The sequence below is a fragment of the Microtus ochrogaster genome, chromosome 4, assembly GCF_000317375.1.
Source record: "Microtus ochrogaster isolate Prairie Vole_2 chromosome 4, MicOch1.0, whole genome shotgun sequence".
In the NCBI taxonomy this organism is placed as follows: Eukaryota; Metazoa; Chordata; class Mammalia; order Rodentia; family Cricetidae; genus Microtus; species Microtus ochrogaster.
Genome location: NC_022011.1, coordinates 58,007,450 through 58,025,907, shown reverse-complemented (window position 1 = coordinate 58,025,907; position 18,458 = coordinate 58,007,450). Strand labels below are relative to the sequence as shown.

Below are 18,458 nucleotides of genomic sequence, written 5' to 3'. Positions count from 1 at the left end.
GAATACAGTTTGTGTGTTGTTATTTCGGGCATAAGCTAGCTGGGCAGGCGGCCGGGGTGCTGGGGACTCAGCCCTGCCAGCTCCTATTACTACACTTTCCGTTTTTGAGCAGCTTCAAAAATTTAAAATTTGTCTGCCCTGTGGATTTTCTATGAAAGGATAATAAAATTATCTTCAGGCTTTCTTTTGAATCTGTTCTTAAATTCTATTACCACTGAGACTAAGAACCCCAAGAGGGAAGCCCAGTTTTCCCAGTAACGTGACAACTCTGCCAGTAGTCACTAAAATTCCCTTGACACATGCACAAGGAGGCACTAGTGCAGACATGAGTACAAGATGAAAGTTCTCCTTTCCCTTGTTGGTTCTAGAAATCTTCCCTGCAAATGTATTTAATATTGTAGAACCAAGGGTTACAATGTTAGTTTTACTTTAAGAAAAAACATGATTTTACATTGCTGGGGTTCAAACTCAGGGTCTGGTGCATACTAAATAAGTACTTTATTGCTAGTCCAAACCACCAGCCCTAATTTTAAATGTTCATAGCTAGGGCCACATTGTTCATGCAGTTTCTTTTGAAACTGCAGAAAGTTGCATTTTAAGAAAGTAAATGATTCCCTACACTAGATTCTAGCCATCTCCAGCCCAGACAATACTAATCAAAGCCCTTTACCCTGTTGATGCTCAGTCCAGAAGTACAACAAACATTCTTAAAGATTACCTGACATTCTTTCACTCACCACTTCCTGGTCACTCCTAGCAACAACCTTTATCTAGCCCAAAAAGACAGCTTTCAGTGCCTCCTTTCCTTCCTCTTCCAGACACAGTTATCCTAGTCTTTGAGCAGAATGTGAGCTCTCATCTTTCTGGAAGGAGAGATATCTCTTCTGAAGCTATATTTTTAATGAGCTCTACATTTTTCTCTGCTCCCTTCCCTGTCTCTCCCCTCCCCTTAAAACCTCTTCCGTGGTCCCTATGCTCCCCACTCAGGAGATCTTGTCTTTCGCTACTTCCCATGTAGATTAAATCCATGTATGTCTCTCTTATTGTCTAAGTTCTCTGGGATTGTGATTTGTAGGCTGATTTTCTCTGCTTTATATTTAAAAACTACTTATGAGTGAGTACATATGATAATTGTCTTTCTTATACCTGTAAGAATGGCCAAGATCAAAAACATTGATGACCACTTATGCTGGAGAGGTTGTGGAGTAAAGGGAATACTTCTGCATTAGTTGAATAATGGTAGCAGTTTCTCCCCAAGGACTATGGCATATCTAACCTCAAGTTCTTGGCCCCAGTACCTATAGCACTTATGTGTCTTGTCTTGTGAGGCTGGCTACTTCCTCGTTATTATAATTAGAGCAGCAATGAATATAAATGAACAATTATCTCTTTAGTAGGACATAGAATCCTTTTGTGTGCATGCCCAAGAATTGGTGGTGGTTTAAAAGAAAATATCCTCCAAAGGGAGTAGCACTATTCAAAGGTGTGGCCTTGTTGGAGGAAGTGCTTTACTGTGGGGGCCAGTTTTGAGGTCTCTTTTGCTAAAGCTTCCCTCAGTGTGACTGTCAGTAGACTGACTGATGCCAGCAAGATGTAGCATTCTCGGTTCCAGCACCATGTCTGCCTATATGTCACTACATTTCCCATCATGATGATAATGGACTCAACCTCCTAAACTGTAAGCGAGCCACCCCAATTAAGTGTTTTCTTTATAAGAGTTGTCGTGGCTATGGTTTCTCTTCACAGCAATAGAAACCTAACTAAGACACTGGTTTAGCTCAGTCATGTGATATATCTATTTTCAGCAATTGGAGGAATCTCCACAGGAATTTCCATAGAGAATGCACTGGTTTCCATGCCCAATAATCATGAATAAATGTTCTTCATCCTCATATCTATGCCAACATTTGCTCTTTGGTTATTGTTTGTTTGTATGTATTTGATCTTAGCCATTCTGATTAGGCTATGTACTTTAACTCTCTCTCAACGTAGTTTTAATTTGCATTTCTCTTATGGCTAAAGGTTGGAAACATGCTAAAAGTGTTTCTCAGCCATTAATGTTTCATCTTCTGAAAACTCTCTTTTGAATTCCTTGCCCCAATTTAATTGGATTTTTTGATGTTATCATTTTTTCTTTTGAATTTTTTGTTTATTCTGGATATTAATCCTGTGTAAGATGCATGTCTCTTCCATTGAATGAGGGTGTCTTTTGCAGCAAAAAAAAAAGTTTTTTACTTCCATGAGGTACCATCTGTCAATTGTTAGTCTTAATGCCTATGTTACCTGGATGTTTTCCTTTCCTGTGCTATAAATTCAAGTGTATCATTAGTTCTTCCATTGTCTGATCTAGAGTGTGTGAGGTCTTTGATACATCTGGGACTTTGCACAGGGTGAAAGTTAAGGATCTAGTTTCATTCTTCTACACCCAGCTATTGCGTTTTATCAGGATAACTTGTTGAAAATGCTATTTTTTCCTCCAGTGTGTACTTTCTTGCCTTTTTGAAAAGAAGGTAGAGGGTGAAGCAGTATGGAGCTGGATATGGGTCCTTACTTATATTCCATTGTTCAATGTTTCTGTTTTTATATCAAGTATTATGCTACTTTTCTTAATATACTGCTACAGTATAAAGTGGTATAAAATCAGGGTGGTTGTACCTCCATTAGTGCTTTTATTGTTTAGGATTGTCTTGGTTATTCTGGAGATGTTTTATGTTTGTTTTTTTTTTTGTTCTCTGACTCTTTTAATGTGAAATTTTAGATTTTTTTCAATTTATGTAAAGAAAAGCATTTGGGTTTTTTTTGTTTGTTTTGTTTTGTTTTTTTTTGGTTTTTTGAGACAGGGTTTCTCTGTGGCTTTGGAGCCTGTCCTGGAACTAGCTCTGTAGACCAGGCTGGTCTTGAACTCACAGAGATCTGCCTGCCTCTGCCTCCCGAGTGCTGGGATTAAAGGCGTGCGCCACCATCGCCCGGCTAGCATTTGGGTTTTTATGGCTTCTGTGATTCTATAGATTGATTTTGGGAGGATGACCATTTTTACAGTATTACTCATACAAATTCAAGAGCTTGAAAGGTTCTTCCATCTCCTCATGTCTTCCTTATACAAGTCTTTCACTTCCTTGGTTAGATGTATTTCAAGATAAGTATCTTTTATGCCATTGTTGGTGGGATTGTTTCTCTGATTTCTTTCTTGGTATGCTTATTTTATGTGTATGGGAAGATTACTGATTTTTGTGTATTAACTTTTATACTTCTACTTTGCCAAATGTGTTCATCAACTTTTGAATTCTTTGGAGTTTAGGTTCTTTTATGCATAGAATTGTATTATTTTTCTTTTTGTGGTGCATGCTAATAAGATATGCTGAAGAAGCAGAGGCATGAAGATCTTAAGTTTATTACTTCTTTTCTTCCCTCCTCCCTTTCTTCCTTCAACTTTCCTATCTCCTCTTCCTTCTTTTTAGTAATTAGGGTAGAATTCAGGACCTTGAGCATAGAAATCAAGTTATGCACCACTGAACTGTATTCACAGCAAGAAACAAACAAAAGCAAACAAACCCACAAAAACTTAATAGTCATGCTTATTTGACCAAGCTTTGCACAACAGGCATGGCTTCAATTTGTGATGCTCTTGCCTCTGGTCTTTAAGGAGATTAGACTGCTTCAGTTTTGTATTTCTCAGAACACTTAACACAATGGTATAAAACTGAGCTTGCAGAATGTTACTTGCAGAATGACCAAATTGGGAGGAGGTATGTAGAATGAGCATTACTTGCAAGGCTCGACAAGGATTACATGTACCAAATGGTCTTAGTCAGTATACTATTGCTGGGAAAAGACAAGGCACCTCCTATAAAGGGAAATATTTAATTGGGGTTTGCTTTCAGTTTCAGAGGCTTAGTCCTTTGTAGTCATGCCAGGAAGCATGGTGCTAGGCAGGCCAACATGGGAACCTGGGAAGTTGAAAGTTCTCCATCCAGATCCAAAAGCAGCAGGAAGAGAAGGCATGAGAAAGTCATTGGGCCATGTTTAGGTTTCTGAAACCCCAAAGCCCATCCTAGTGACATACTTCCTCCAACAAGGCCACACCTTCTAATCCCTCTCAATCAGCGATGTTTCCTAATGACCAAACATTCAATATATGAGTTTATGGGGGCAATTGCTACTCAAAATACCACACAAGCCTGTGGTTCTAGAGCCCAGCTTCTTAAACTGCCAAGTAATTGGCCCCCATAAGCTCATAGCAAGTGGCACTCTTAGGAGGTGTGGCTTTGTTGGAGTAGGTATAGTCTTGTTGAAGGAAGTGTGTTACTTGAAGTGTGGGGGCAGACTTTGAGGTTTCCTAGGCTTAAGCTTCACTCAGTGTCAAGGTCCTGCTTGTTGCCTTCTGATCAAGTAGCCAACACCATGTCTGCCTGTGTGCTACCATGCTCCCCACTATGATGATAATGGACTGAACCTCTGAAATTGTAAGCCGCCGACTCAATTAAATGTTTTCCTTTATAAGAGTTGTGATGGCCATACTGCTTCTTCACAGCAATAAAAACCCTAAGGCATGGGGATCATAAAAAATTGGCTACTTTTTCTTCTGGATGTAGAATGAGATGTGCAAAGTTATTTGAAAATAAAATTGCAGAGAACATATTTCTGGCAACACTTGCCTGTGCTATGTCACAGGGCTTCACTTCAACCCTGTTTCTGAATTTGCAGCATGCATGAACACTCTGTGCTACTCATGTCTGTACCCTCAGGACCAGAAAGAGTTGCCGGAGACCCCTCAGCTCACACTGAGACTAGGTGTGAAGGGTGGTAGTGTCCTCATTGTATATACTAAGGGCTCTGCCCACACAAGAGTACAATGGAGTGCTTAGTTCCTCAGAATGTCAGGGTGAAATTAATATACCTTTGGGATGTCTTGTTTGCACAGTGCTTGATTTTTTTAAAGTTCATCACTTGATTTGCTTATTCAAATCCCATTAAAAAAATACCAAAGGAATTTTGGCCATAAGAGTGGAGGAAAATTTCCACCTATTACTAAAATGTCTCTAAATAGTACTCCTGCTATTTTGAACTATCTATTTATACAAACTGACATTCTCAGAATTAATGATTATAAAATCCAAATATCAATCAACTCTGACAAAAGTGCTCTAGGTTCTATAGTACCAAATGCTCAGTCAAGATTTAGTTCTTTATTTTGAAAAAAATAAGCACATACATCTTTTATGCAAATTTGTCTCCATTTTAATAAACAGTAAAATTATATGCATACCAAAGAATTGTGATAAAATAAATTTCTCTGATTTATTATCAGTAAATGTTTGATTTGTATGCCTATTTTATATTCCAGTGTACCTGGGAAGCCCTGGTCTGGTCCTGGCTTTCTCACAGTTATATCACAGTCATAGTTTATTATAATACGCTTATTTATGGATCTGTCAGCTCTACCATATCCCAATACCGTGAGAGCAATGGTCATATATTATTCATTTGGATTCCTCTTTGATTAAAACGATCATATGATGCCTGGTAGGACTTATTGATTATTCATAGAATAAATAAGTGAGTGGGGTCTCTACATTTAAAAAAAGTTGTTCTTCCATTTGTCAGTAGTTGGTCTTATTTCTGGAGCAACCAGGAGTCCTTTTCAGAAATCCTTACCTGAGGAGGGGCTCATATGACTCCACTTTTTCCCTAAGAGATCTAGACATTTAATGTTTGCTAAGAGAGGGAGTCAGTTTCCTTAGTGGTGTAGCCACTGGTACATTGCCCTTGTTCAGGTAAATAACCCCTATCCATACTCATGCAGGCAACCTCGATTAAGTACAGTTGGTCCCATAAGAGAAAAGACACACAAGTATAAGGAAGAGTTTTGGGGGTTATTCTAATCTATAGTGGAGTCAATGGGAGAGAGAGCATGATGGTATGATTATGATCAAAGTATGTTATAGGTACGAGAAACTGTGAAAGGATAAATAACTGGTTAAAATCCTCTTTACATGACCATCCATCTACGGGTTTCAATGCATCAAGCAGGTGTGTCTGTAGTGTCCCATGGATGCAGTCAGGTGTCTCCCTACACATCAAATAGAAACTCTAAAGTCACAAACACAGCAAGCACTTAGGGTGTTAACTTGGAAATGAGAGATGAGCGTCAACTGAAATTGTCCAGACACAAAAATGCACAACTGCATTAGGAAAAGACAATTTGTTGGAGTCAAGGCCTTGGAGGAAAACTCAACTGGCAGCACAAGAGGTGACAACGACAGCTTGTGCACTCACTTGGAAGTAAAGAGTCTGATCCTGTGTTAAGGGTAATCCATGATCCCAGGAGACTCAGTTTCTCTCTTGTTTGGGTCCCACTATATGCTCAGCTCCTTACAGAAACACCACATGTGTCCTACTCAGTAAAAACCATTTAGATTATTCTGTGACGCAGGTGCTTTGATTATTTACCAGTAATCCATTTTAGAGCTTTACCCTGGGAGCATATTCATAAGCTCACAACCTCTCCTTAAGACTTATCTTATCCTGGATTCCAAATAGACCATGAAAATCATTTATATTTTAGTGCTCGTATTCCATCCATTCTCAGTCATTGTTCACGGTTTTCATCTCCCTGTGTTTTCTGCCTGCAAATCCCCATGTACAGAAGTGACAACCATCTCTCAAGGCCCAATTCAAATCCTTCAGAGATGTGAGCACTCCCTCCTTTAAATCCTTATGAAAAAATAAAAAGAAAGAAACAAAAACAAACATCTATTCTGTTTCCTATTTCATATCATTGTTATTGGCACAGATCTGGTAGGGCAAAGTCGTCTCTGCCTTGGTTATATATCCACGCCTTCTATACAGCCTTAACGAGCAAGCTGTTCATTGTGGGATTTCAATACATATTCCAATGAAATCTTTTCCCACCCGGGCTGATATAAATAGCACAAACCTGATTAACTGAATGCATACTCACATTAAAGGGAAGTAGATTATAATGAGTAGAGATGTTATTTGGATCAACTCTCCCACTGAAAACAGTGAAAATGTTGGATAAAAAAAAAATACCTTTTAAAAATTATTTCAGAACTGAAAGTCGGAAATGGCAGAGGGGAATGTCATGCTGAAGTTTTTATTTGTGTATGTGAGGTGGGAAACAGACAGTGAACCTGAGTATCAAAGCAACATCATGGTCCTCTGAGGTCATTTGTTTATATTTCACATTTGAGGTTTGTTCTACACCACGGTGTAACAGGACAAGGGCCTGCCAAGCTTTCATGGAAGGACAGACAAGAATCAGTGCTCAGACTGTTCTTTTCTCTGGTTCCAAGAGAGCACAGAAGGGAAGTGTTGAGTAGGCTAAAATGTTAAAGAAGCAGAGGAGCGTCTTGTTTTCAAGAAGTTACAGCGTTTCTGTAGCTCTCCCATTTCCAAGACACAACCTGAGACTCTAATTCCACAGTCTGAGACAAGGCATCATGGCCTTATACCTGTTTTGAAACTACAAAGCACTCCCATAAGTAGAACACATGTATCCCAAACACAGGGTACACCCCTCCCACCACCGCGATCACATTGCCATCTCGATGGTTAGGACACAGCCAAAGATGAGCAATGACAATCAGGAACCCAAGAAGCACGAGTCAGAGGCAGTAGAAACACATGGAATGGAATGAGGGCCTGGACCACTGATGCTAAGCTCACAAGATCGGTCATAAAACAACCATTCCTCCTGTTTTTCCAAAAATTAAAATGGAGACTGGAAAATACCTGCAGGAAACAAGGAGCTACGCCAGCTGACAGAATAAATTTAAAGAAACAAACTCCTAGAAGTGAAAAAATTCATACTATTTGAAATTAGAGGAAAAATGTTTATCACATGAGAAGAGTTAAATAAAGAACTGAAAGACACACACAGAAAAAGTACTCCCAACTGAGCTCAAAAAGACAAAAATACAGAAAGAAAAAAAGAAGACTGTTAAGACATTTGGAGAATACAGTAAGATGCTTTAACATGCTTTGGATAAGACTTAGAATAAAAATAAGGGAATATAAAGTGGGCTACATCTGAAAACACAGAAAACTTCTAACCGGTATTCAGGACCATAATAAGTGCAGCAACCAGCAGTGACCACTTTCTGGTCTGAGGTGAGCTGGATAAGCAGGAACAGGATGCAGGAAGACAGCAGATCTGATCCTTTGGATCTGTTCCTTTCTCTGTAGAGACTGACTTTTCCTTTGGATCTGTTCCTTTCTCTGTAGAGACTGACTTTTGTTCTTTTCTTTCTCTCCTAGATGTTTGGAGGGTTGCAGTGGCCTTCTGTTATGAAATGCCGACAATAGGTGATCAGTTACTGTTTGCTTTTCTGATTCAAAACACTGAAATGGATAAAAGTCCTCTGTTTCCTTTAAAGGGGGGACCATGGACCCAAAGCCACGTGATCCTGTGCATGTTTCCTGGACAAAAGTGGAACTAGGATATTGCTGTGGAATCAACATGTTAATATATTGAATCCTAAACCCTTGCCATGCTGTTAAAAGCTGGGGTTGGGAGTGGGATCTGCTAAGAAGCTTTAATGTTCTGCCTGCTATGTGTGGGATTACAGAGATGGGACCCATGCAGGAAGGACATTCTCACTGAACCCTAGACCTACCAATGCCTCTATCTTGGACTTTGCAGACTCCAAAATCATGAGAACTTTGCGTTTGTTGTTTGAGATGTGCCCCAGTGGTACACTGTTATAACAGCCCTAAGTGGGGGGAAGAGACAGCAACTGAAAACACTTCAGTTAGGAGAAGAGTTGCCAAACGTGGGCTGTGCGGATCAGTCCCAACATTATATGAGATGCTGAATCAAGCAGCAGTAGTGAAGACCCATGGGAGAAAAGGGAATCCAGAAACGCTCAGGACATTCAGGAAGGAATATCTGAGTTCCAGATAAATGGATGCTTCATTTCAAGAGATATCTTTTGCTGCCTTTGGATACAGATTTTTTTTTTCGCTTCATGAAAGCCTTGCACAACAGTATTTTCTTACATTTGTGCCATTTTGCCAGACAAGCATGGTGGTATAACAAAAATTCGAGGGCATAGGCAAATTGCTCTCTGTAAGTTCAAGACAGCCTGGTCTACATAACAAGATGGTCCAGGCAAGCCAGGGTTCCATAGTGAGAACCCCCCATATATATATATATATATATATATATATATATATATATATATATATATATATATATATATACAGAATAGAAAATACATATATTACACACACATATATATGTATTCTCTATTTTATAAATATGTGAAACAAATCATATAAAATTAATGTGGTATAATAATATCTTTCCTATACCGCTGCCTAAATTATGTATGGTATAAAATGTTTATATAGTTAATTGATTTTAAATACTTATTTCTTTTAATTTATGTGTATGAGTCTTTTGACTGCATGTTTTGTGTGCCTGGTTTCAGTGAAGACCAGGGGCATCAAAATTCCTGGAATTAGAAATACAGAGGGTTGTGAATTGCATTAAGGGTACTGGTAACTGAACCTGGGACTTGCGAGAGAGCAGAAAATACACTGAACCACAGATATTCACCTTCAAATATGTAAATACATTATTGGCAAATGTGAGAGCAGGTGATCAGGAATTGTTTGGAGGTGTTGTAACCCTGTGGTTCTACTTAGCTACTTTCATTCCTTTTTTTTGTTGATAAAACTACCCTGCCATTCTTGTGTGGACTCCCAGCTGAAAGAAGTTGAGTAACTCCGTAAGCTACTAAGTGGCAAAGAGAACTGGTCTGGTCCTCCGGGTCTGCCTTTAGCCTGCTCTGAGCTACCCCAAACTTTGTCTCATCTCTGGATTACCACTGTAAAATGGCTCAGAAAGCTTAGAGCACAGTTAACTCTTTAGGCCACAGTCTGCTCTTAGGGCATCTTCGCCAGGCCCAGTAGAGGAAAGGCTTTTCCTCAGAACGCAAGTGAATACCAGGGCTCAATTAAGGGGTATAAGAGAAATTCAGAAACTTGAGCACAAACCTCTTCCAGAATAAAACCACAGCATCTTTAATCAAGGCCTGGCAATCATTGTATCATTTCTCTGAGACTGGAGCTGGTAAATGTAGCCATCCCACCAGGCCTTTTATACTTGTTTAGAAATGCATCCAAGAAGTTGACTAGCAAGACAATTCATGCGGCACAAACACACATCTGTAATTCTCTCTTTCCTCTACCACAGAACAGTTACCCCTACCCAGAATCTGCTTTGAAGACAATGCATGCCTGGGAGGAACTAAGAGCACTGGAAATGGGGCCAGAAGTAATAAATAAAGACTGCCAAAAACAAAACAAAACAAAGCAAAGTCAATGAATTTCTTCTACAAGTCAAATGCATTGTCACTTTGTCACAACTCTGAAGGTTGCATTGGTGGCGTCCAATTCGTGAACTAACCTGCAACATTTGCTTGCAATGGAAAAGTGGATTTTCTTTCACCTTTATATAACTAAACAGCGGAGAGAATTGTATCTCCCCCATATGAGGAGATTAAAAATAATGAAATAAATGCTTTAATACGGAATGAATCCATCCCATTATCCCCATCTGACTCAGCTCCAGTGGGATTCTTCTCCCTCAGCAGGACAAGAATCATCTTCTTCGCATCAAGCCCAGGCAGGCTGGCACCTTCCCACTTCCTACCTTCTCCATAGAACTCATTCAAAAAGAAAACAAAGTCTCTGCCAGGGAGTGGGTGTTGTTTTGTGTCCAGCCTTAGGTGGTATTTTATGTTCCTTCAAATACTATCTCAACCTTACTGTAGCCAGAAGAAGCGAAACAAAGCCCTAAAACAAATTTCTGAAGTAATTTAAAATGCAACGGACAAAGATAATTTTAATTTATTCATCATTAGTTTGTAGATTGGACCTTACTGAGACTCCAAAAATCAGTCAGCCCCTTGCAGACAAAGGTGATTGAAACGATGGGGAACAAGGCACATGTGATCCTTTGTTTCTACCAAATTTTTCTTCTTTAAAAGACGTCTCTTAGCTAGAGTTCCCATTTTCTATTTAAAGAGGATTATATGATGAACGTGACTAGCGGCTGTAAGACAAAGAACCTGTCATTATTTTATTACCTGCCAAATATAAATTAGGTTCCTTGTGGTTCCCTCCCGCCAGGCCACCACTTTCCTTATCACGTATCAAACCAATAGGATAAGGCAGGTTAGTTCCTGTGAAGAGTCCTTCATAATCAGTACCTGGCAGACAGTCTGCCCGCCCTTTCTTGCTCTTCATGGTTGCTGCTGTGTTTGGGCAGCAAGGTTTTGAGTTTAAGGTTTTACCAGTAAGGAACTCCAAATTGCTCCTGCTGGTACACATCTCTGCGGCCCATGGGGCCTTCTTTCAGGTGCCGTGGAGCAATTCTGCAAATCTCACTTTGCAATAACCACAAGAAACAGCAATTGCATTAGGGTGATTAGGCGCAGTCTTAAGTGCATTCACAAAGGTTAGCTGGATACCGTGGATGCTGTAGTTAGACTAAGATAAAAAATCACTTCGTTAACTTAGAGGATTTTTCTCATTGGCAACACCCTTTATTAAGGTGCCATTTATAAAGAGTTTATTATTATTTATTAATGTGGGAGGCACTTTATAGAATGCAAGATAACAACTTAAATCCATGTATTAAAGATGTGCATACATGGTTTAATACGATTTACGTCTTATAATATTCTTTAAAGCAGACTCCCATAGTCTCATCCGTTAAACATTTATTACTAATGCATTTTATAACATGCTGTATAATACATTATTTGGGAAAGTAGCAGCATTTAGTGATTATTTCATAAATAAGAATAAAGGACTTATAAATGGCGCCTTAATTTAAAGTGTTACCTTCCCATTACCATATAGCTGCTCGCCATCCATCTCATTTGTGCGTCTTCTCCAAATGCAGCCCTCAATAAACCAGACCCTACATTCTGTTTTCCCTTCGTCTGATTAAGAGGTTATTGCATCATTTCCTCCATCTGCTTTTGGGTGTAGGTAGCTTAGAGACTTTGGTGTGAGAGCTGATTTAACCACACTTTCCGTTCCACACTGTTTCTGAAAAGATGGTAACAAAAGTAGAGACCTACCATGCTGGGGAGAGCTTGCTGCTTGGCGTCTTTGTAAAATTCAATCTTTGGACCAGAAAGAACAATCCAGGACGTAGACCAGTTTTTCCTTTAGGGGGGAAATAAATAAATAAATATGTCATGAGTAGAAACGATCATTTGTGAACCATGCCAGGAGTTTGTTGTGGTTGCAGACTATTTTCAATGGGTTTTCCTAAAAGTCTTCTATTTATGTAAATCAGTTAAGTGGAAGAAAACTCAGATAATAATAAACACAGTAATCTCTTGAATTTTAAATATTTTGACACATAAATAAAAGTTTCTGAGTTTGTAAATCCTCTTAGATGCTCACTAACTGATCAATGGCCATGTTTATTTCTACCCTTGTGCCTCCGCGCAGGACCGAAGCACGAAAGTTACAAAGTGGTGCAGGCTGCTCCGTCACTGCTCCATTTTGTTGATGTGGCACGGCTGAGAATCTGAGAGCCTGACCAGCTAGCTCATGTACCGTCCTTTAAATCAAAATGCTTTGACACTCGCCAGCAATTAGAGAATTACACATGGGAGCAGAGGTGTGCGTTCTCCTCTTTCCTGTGAAAGTGCCAAGCATTGAAAGAACCAGTGTTAACTACATTCTCTCACACTGTCTCTACTCGAGTGCCATTGAGCAACACAGTTTTCATTAATTTACAGAAAATTTTGATGTAGTTATTGACTAGGCATTTTTATTCCCATGAATTTAATTTAATGAATTTGCCCTAAGAAATAGGACCAGGTTTCCAGGTTCTGACCATTAAGATGAATTACACATTCCATGGTAATTCTGCTCTCAAAGTATAAAAAACAAACAAAAACAGAGATTGCTTTTAAAAAATTGCTCATAATAGAAGAGTACATGGGAAGAATGACCCCTGTGTTTAAGAATACTGATGTGGGAAGATTTCAATGTAGCCCATAATATATACTTTGCTCTATTCTGTGCAATTTACCTAGAACCATTTTCACCCAGCTCAGCCCCTTCTGATTATTAATTCCATCCATCAGAAGTCCAAATATTGCTTCCCTCAAAGTACATTCATGACATGTAACATGATGAATTAAAAAAAATACTTCAAAATTTTTCACTTTCATTGCCTTCATTAAAATACAAGCCCCCGGGCAAGAGAAATCATTTCAACATTATTGGGTATTTTCAGAGCCTAGCCCAGAGTCCTGGAGAGTCTGGGAGCTAAATGGACATTTATCTCATCAATGAGCATTTGGGCCTAAGAAAAAAGTCTCTATGTAGCCGTAGTTAAAAAGATAGTGAGATTACAGATTTTTCCTTCCCTTTGTATTTCTTAGTTTTACTTGTTTCTTTAACTAAACACATTAGTGCTTCTGCATTTGGAGTATATGTATGAGTGTTGGGAAGGTTTTCTTTCTCAGGTGGCAAAACTACCAACAAGAGTGATATGCACAGTTTCTACCATTAAATTACATTGTTATTGTTTTCTCTAGGTTGATGTTTATTTAATTGCATTGCATTGCTCTTACAAAAAGTGATGAAAAAAAGTTTACAGAAAAGCTTTCACTCATATAAATAGAAAACCATACAAAATGTGCAACTATGACATATTTTTGTGTATCCATGTACATAAGATTTTGTGTAATTTCTTTCCACTTTCTATTTAGAATCATGAGCATTAACTATAAAAGCCATTTTCTATAGTATGGCTAATGCTGACAAAAAGAATGTGGCTGCTCTTACATGTCTGAAGCTGTCTGTTTTTCAAAGGTATTTATTTATTCCTATTTCATGTGTTTTCAAAGTTTGCCTGTGTGTATGTGTTCATGCCTTGTGCCTACAGAGCCAGAAGAGGGTGTCAGATCTCAGAGAACTGGAGTTAAGGACAGTGTGAGCCACCACCCTGGTGCTAGGAACCAAAGTTGGGTCCTCTGGAATAGTAGAAACTGCTCTTAACTGCCAAGCCATCTCTCCAGCCTCCTGAAGCTTTCCTAATGATACACCAATGCATTACAAAAGAACAGAATAAACAGACATGCAAGGAACACATTCGGAATTTCATCAGACAATAACATGCTGTTGGACTCACTTGTCTTCAGATGGGGAGTCGATGTTTCAATCAAATTACGGAAAGTCAGACAGCAAAAGAAAAATATAGCATGTTCTGTCTGGATTACTGCCCGCTTCTCTTTGTAGATACCAACAGAACTAAGGTGAATTGAATCAGTAACAGCCTTCGCGTTGAGCAATTCACAGTATTAGATGACTTTAGAAAGAAGAGCGGGAAGCCTAGAGCTACCGGTCAAGGCTAGTCTTCTCTATCGCAGTCCTTGTGACCATGTGTGATGAGCGTGTGAAACCTCCTACCGGGATGGACCCATATTCAATCCACCTGCTATGCTTCTCAGCCGAGTTCCTGTCTTCTGGCAGGGTGCTCGCACACCGTACTTGCTTCCTATCTATAGAAGTTCCTAGAGAAATAGTTCTGGTTTGAATCTGTTTCAGATGTTGATCGTTTATAGAACTTGCTGGAAAAACTCTTCTGTTCCTTAAACTTCTAACTGGAGCGGGTTACACAGGAAGTTCATGAATTCCAGTTACGTCACCTCTCTGTCTTAGGACTTTAACCGGTATCTCTGGTAGGTTAGCAGGAAGGACAAACGCTAATGCATAAGAAAGAAGAGCTGGGAAGCTTAGCCACGTGACCTTTGTAATACCCTTGTCTGGTGCCACTCTAGCCTAGTTTTGTCTGTCTCAAAAATCATCTTGGGAGCTGGAGAGATGGCTCAGAGGTTAAGAGTACCGACTGCTCTTCCAGAGGTCCTGAGTTCAATTCCCAGCAACCACATGGTGGCTCACAACCATCTGTAATGAGATCTGGTGCCCTCTTCTGGCGTGTGGGCATACATGGAGGCAGAACACTGTGTACATAATAAATAAATAAATCTTTTAAAAAAATCATCTTTACTGTGTCACAATGAAGAGGAGAGCTGCCCCAACAGTGGAATCCTACAACTTGAAAATCTTGTCAAAATAAATAATAAAAATGCAGCAGATAAATTTAAGACCCTTTCACTTCAATCTCTCCCATGATTTCTTTTAAAAATACCAGTGACATAATTTTTTGAACAACTAGTAAAAGTTTATACTCTTGTCCAAAACAATGAAACTCCTTATGTTCCCATGGACTAATGCAGAAAGCTAGGCGCAGAGAATTTAGATGACTTACTTAAGACCATATGAGCACGAAGGCCAAGTCCAGTTTCTCTGAAAATGCACCTTGTCGTCTATGGAATCGATGACCTTATGCTGTATTTTTACAAGATTTAAGCAGTGCTAACTTAAGAATATCATCAATGTCAGCAACATAGCCTTGGCTGACTCCCTCAGTTTTAAAAGTACTATTTGTGAGAACGAGTCGGCCACTTAGGCTGCCTTACTAACGACGTTACCAAATTCTTATAAAGAAGATTAGCAATCTGACCAGTCCGCAGCTAGATCTTCTCTACTTCCCAAACCTTTCAATCATGGGAGCTACGGTGAAGCTTTGGCTCCTGCTTGCTGCACAGTTTGCCAGCGGTGTTCTACATACATCACGTATCAGAATCACTTAGTCACAAGCACCTGCTCACATACATTCCCAAACCACTCCAAGGGCAGGTTAGAAAAGCAAAGATAGTAAACAAAAGATAAAAAGGAAGGTAAGATGCATCTCCAGGGTTTCTGTCAGTGATTAGAAGACTCCCCTAAAGCATAAAAGACACTAATTCCTTGAGTATCCCTTGCATGTGGGTGAGCAGCCAGGGCAACTGGGGAGAAAACTACAATTTACTGAGACCGTGTCTTCCTAAAGGCACACAGTCATACAGAAGACATTTAAGGGTTTGACCCTGAGGCCTACACTCATTCTGATGGATGAGCTGTCTCTGGGGCAGGGGCATGCCTGCACTCTCCGATTCTGCAAGCTCTATGTAGAGTTAGGAGAGGAGAGCATGCTCTTGGAGAAGCTTTAGACCTTATCCTCCTGAGAGCAGAGATGCCTGTCTTGCTGGTTCCAGTCTTCTGTACCACCTCCTGCTGAGCAAGTGTGTTCCTACACCAGTGGGAGGCAGCTAAAACCTGCACACTCCACATTCCTCATAACATCGGGGCATTGACAGAATGCTTAAAAGTCTCTCTCTCTCTCTCTCTCTCTCTCTCTCTCTCTCTCTCTCTCTCTCTCTTTCTCTCATACATGTTTGCTTAGGTAGTGAGGAATCAGTAGCCCGTGGAATAAGCAAGAAAGTTCAGGTCCCCACACAGACCTCAAATATGTGATATCTAATATGATAAAAGGTCATATAATTTCAAAGCCAGAAGTACTAATTCATATCCGATCAACTGATTTTTGATATGGGCAATTGCCAGGGCATTTTAGGTGAGTGGAATACTTCCAATAACTTATGAAAACAAACTGTGAGTTGTGAAGTGGAAGAAATGGAAGGTGAAAAAAAGTAAAACCAAAACAATAAAAAGCCCCGATATAGGCATCAGCTTGACATTCTACCAAATGGACACCGGATGGCAGCACATAACAGCAGCAGATACCTGCTTGGCTGCGGGATGGAAATGACCCTGAAAATGCTCCTCAGCCATCTAAGGGGCTAGGACATACAACTGTCTATCTCTCAAGGCTTTCTGCCCTGCACTCCTCCTCGTGTTCTTTACCTACACATCAACAAGCCAGAGCAGAGGAAAATACACGTGGAGTGACATCATCAATTCCAGATTCTCTTTGGGTCAGCTGATGCTGTTGCCTGACTTGGTTACTCTGTAGTAGATTTGAGTCCCTGCTGTAGCATGAGTGGGGGATCTATCTAAGTGCCTCTGAATGATTTACCGTAAAACCCTCCAGACTGTTGGAGAAGCAGGTCTGAGAACTTCTGTGTTCTCTCTCATATTTTAGGCTTCTGCAATATAACTTGATAAGAATTGCGTCAATGAGACAGTAGGTATAAAATGCACATTTCTTTCAGGGTTGCAAGAAGAGGGAGGGAGGCAGGAAGAGAGGAAAAGAAAGAAGGAAGGAGAGTGGCAAGGAGCCAGAGAGATTGGGTTTGTGTTAATTTATTGACAATCTGAGCAGAAAGTACTAAAGAAAATTATGTTCACATGGGGGAGGGGGGACTTTAGTATCACAGTCTAAAGAAAAGGAAATATGCTAATGATAATGATCAGTGCTCGTGCCCACGTTCGTGCGTGCAGCGGCACACAGTCTAAGCTCTGAGCCTGTGAAGAATGTTCCACTAGTAAAGGTGACCACTACAACCCCTTTCACGTTTGTTTTCCTGTCCGTTTTCTGTCCACATTCACACCAAGTATTGCCAATGTCATTCTAAGGGGAAAGCGAAACGAGATCTAAACGTCATAAGAGGTACGGAGCCCCAGGGGAACCAACAGAGGAAAGGCACACAAGCAGAAATGTGTGAGATACTGAACACGTGAGAGCACATTAGCAGGTGCCTTTTTTAACCTTAAGCTCTAGGAACTAGAGAACAAAACCAACCAAACAAGCAAACAAAAACAATCCAAAAAGCCATGACTAAATCATCACGGAGCTTCAGACAAGCCAGAGCAACTTCCTGCCACGAGAATGCAATTCCCGAAATGAAAACGTTCCCGAGATTCATCAGAAAAGCTGAGGCATAATTTCAAGGTTCATAATTAAAAATTAACGTCGAATGCTGAATGAATCCTGCTTTCAAGCCTGCCAGTATATCGCAAGGGAAATGTCCATAACCTCATTTCAAAACAAGGCTAAGTTTGGGGCCTTTTATGAATGTAAGATGAAACCAACAGACTCTTTCCTGCCACCTTCCCCTAGCCGCATGAGTAATTTGTTTTTCCTTATGCAAAAGAAAACATAGGAAAGAGAGAAATAAAGACAAGTGAAAATGATAACAAGGAAAGACAAATTCAGAATAGGGAAAGATGTAAAATGTAAATGACATAGCATAGATTTAGGCATAGGAAACTTTGCAGAAGTTTCCAAAGCGCTATTTTTTATTAATATTAATAAATGACAGCCGAAGCTCTCGGGACCAACGATGGCAGGAAACAAAAGGACAGGTCCCGCTTCTTGGCCTTCACACAGTTAAAATCAAGAAGGGACACACAAGTGCGTTTCAAGCAGCCCAGGGTAAGATGCTGGTACAAGTACAGACTCTGGCAAAAGGAGCAGTTAAGGAGAAGACGATTTTAGATTTGCAAAACAAGATGACTTAAGTACTGAAGTACTAACATTACTATCACAATGAACCATGTGCTTGGCAGAATAAGCATTTATTAATTGTGCTTATTAGCTCATTAAATTT

General features: G+C 39.8%; 1 protein-coding gene across 1 annotated transcript in view; it reads right to left on the bottom strand.

Annotated features, from left to right (window-relative positions):
• Positions 1–18,458, bottom strand: part of Arhgap15 (Rho GTPase activating protein 15) — a 601,354-nt gene that overhangs the window by 486,228 nt on the left and 96,668 nt on the right. Inside the window, exon 5 of the mRNA XM_005346381.2 lies at positions 12,120–12,207. Coding sequence (XP_005346438.1) covers positions 12,120–12,207 — 88 coding nt within the window. The remainder of the gene's footprint in view (positions 1–12,119; positions 12,208–18,458) is intronic.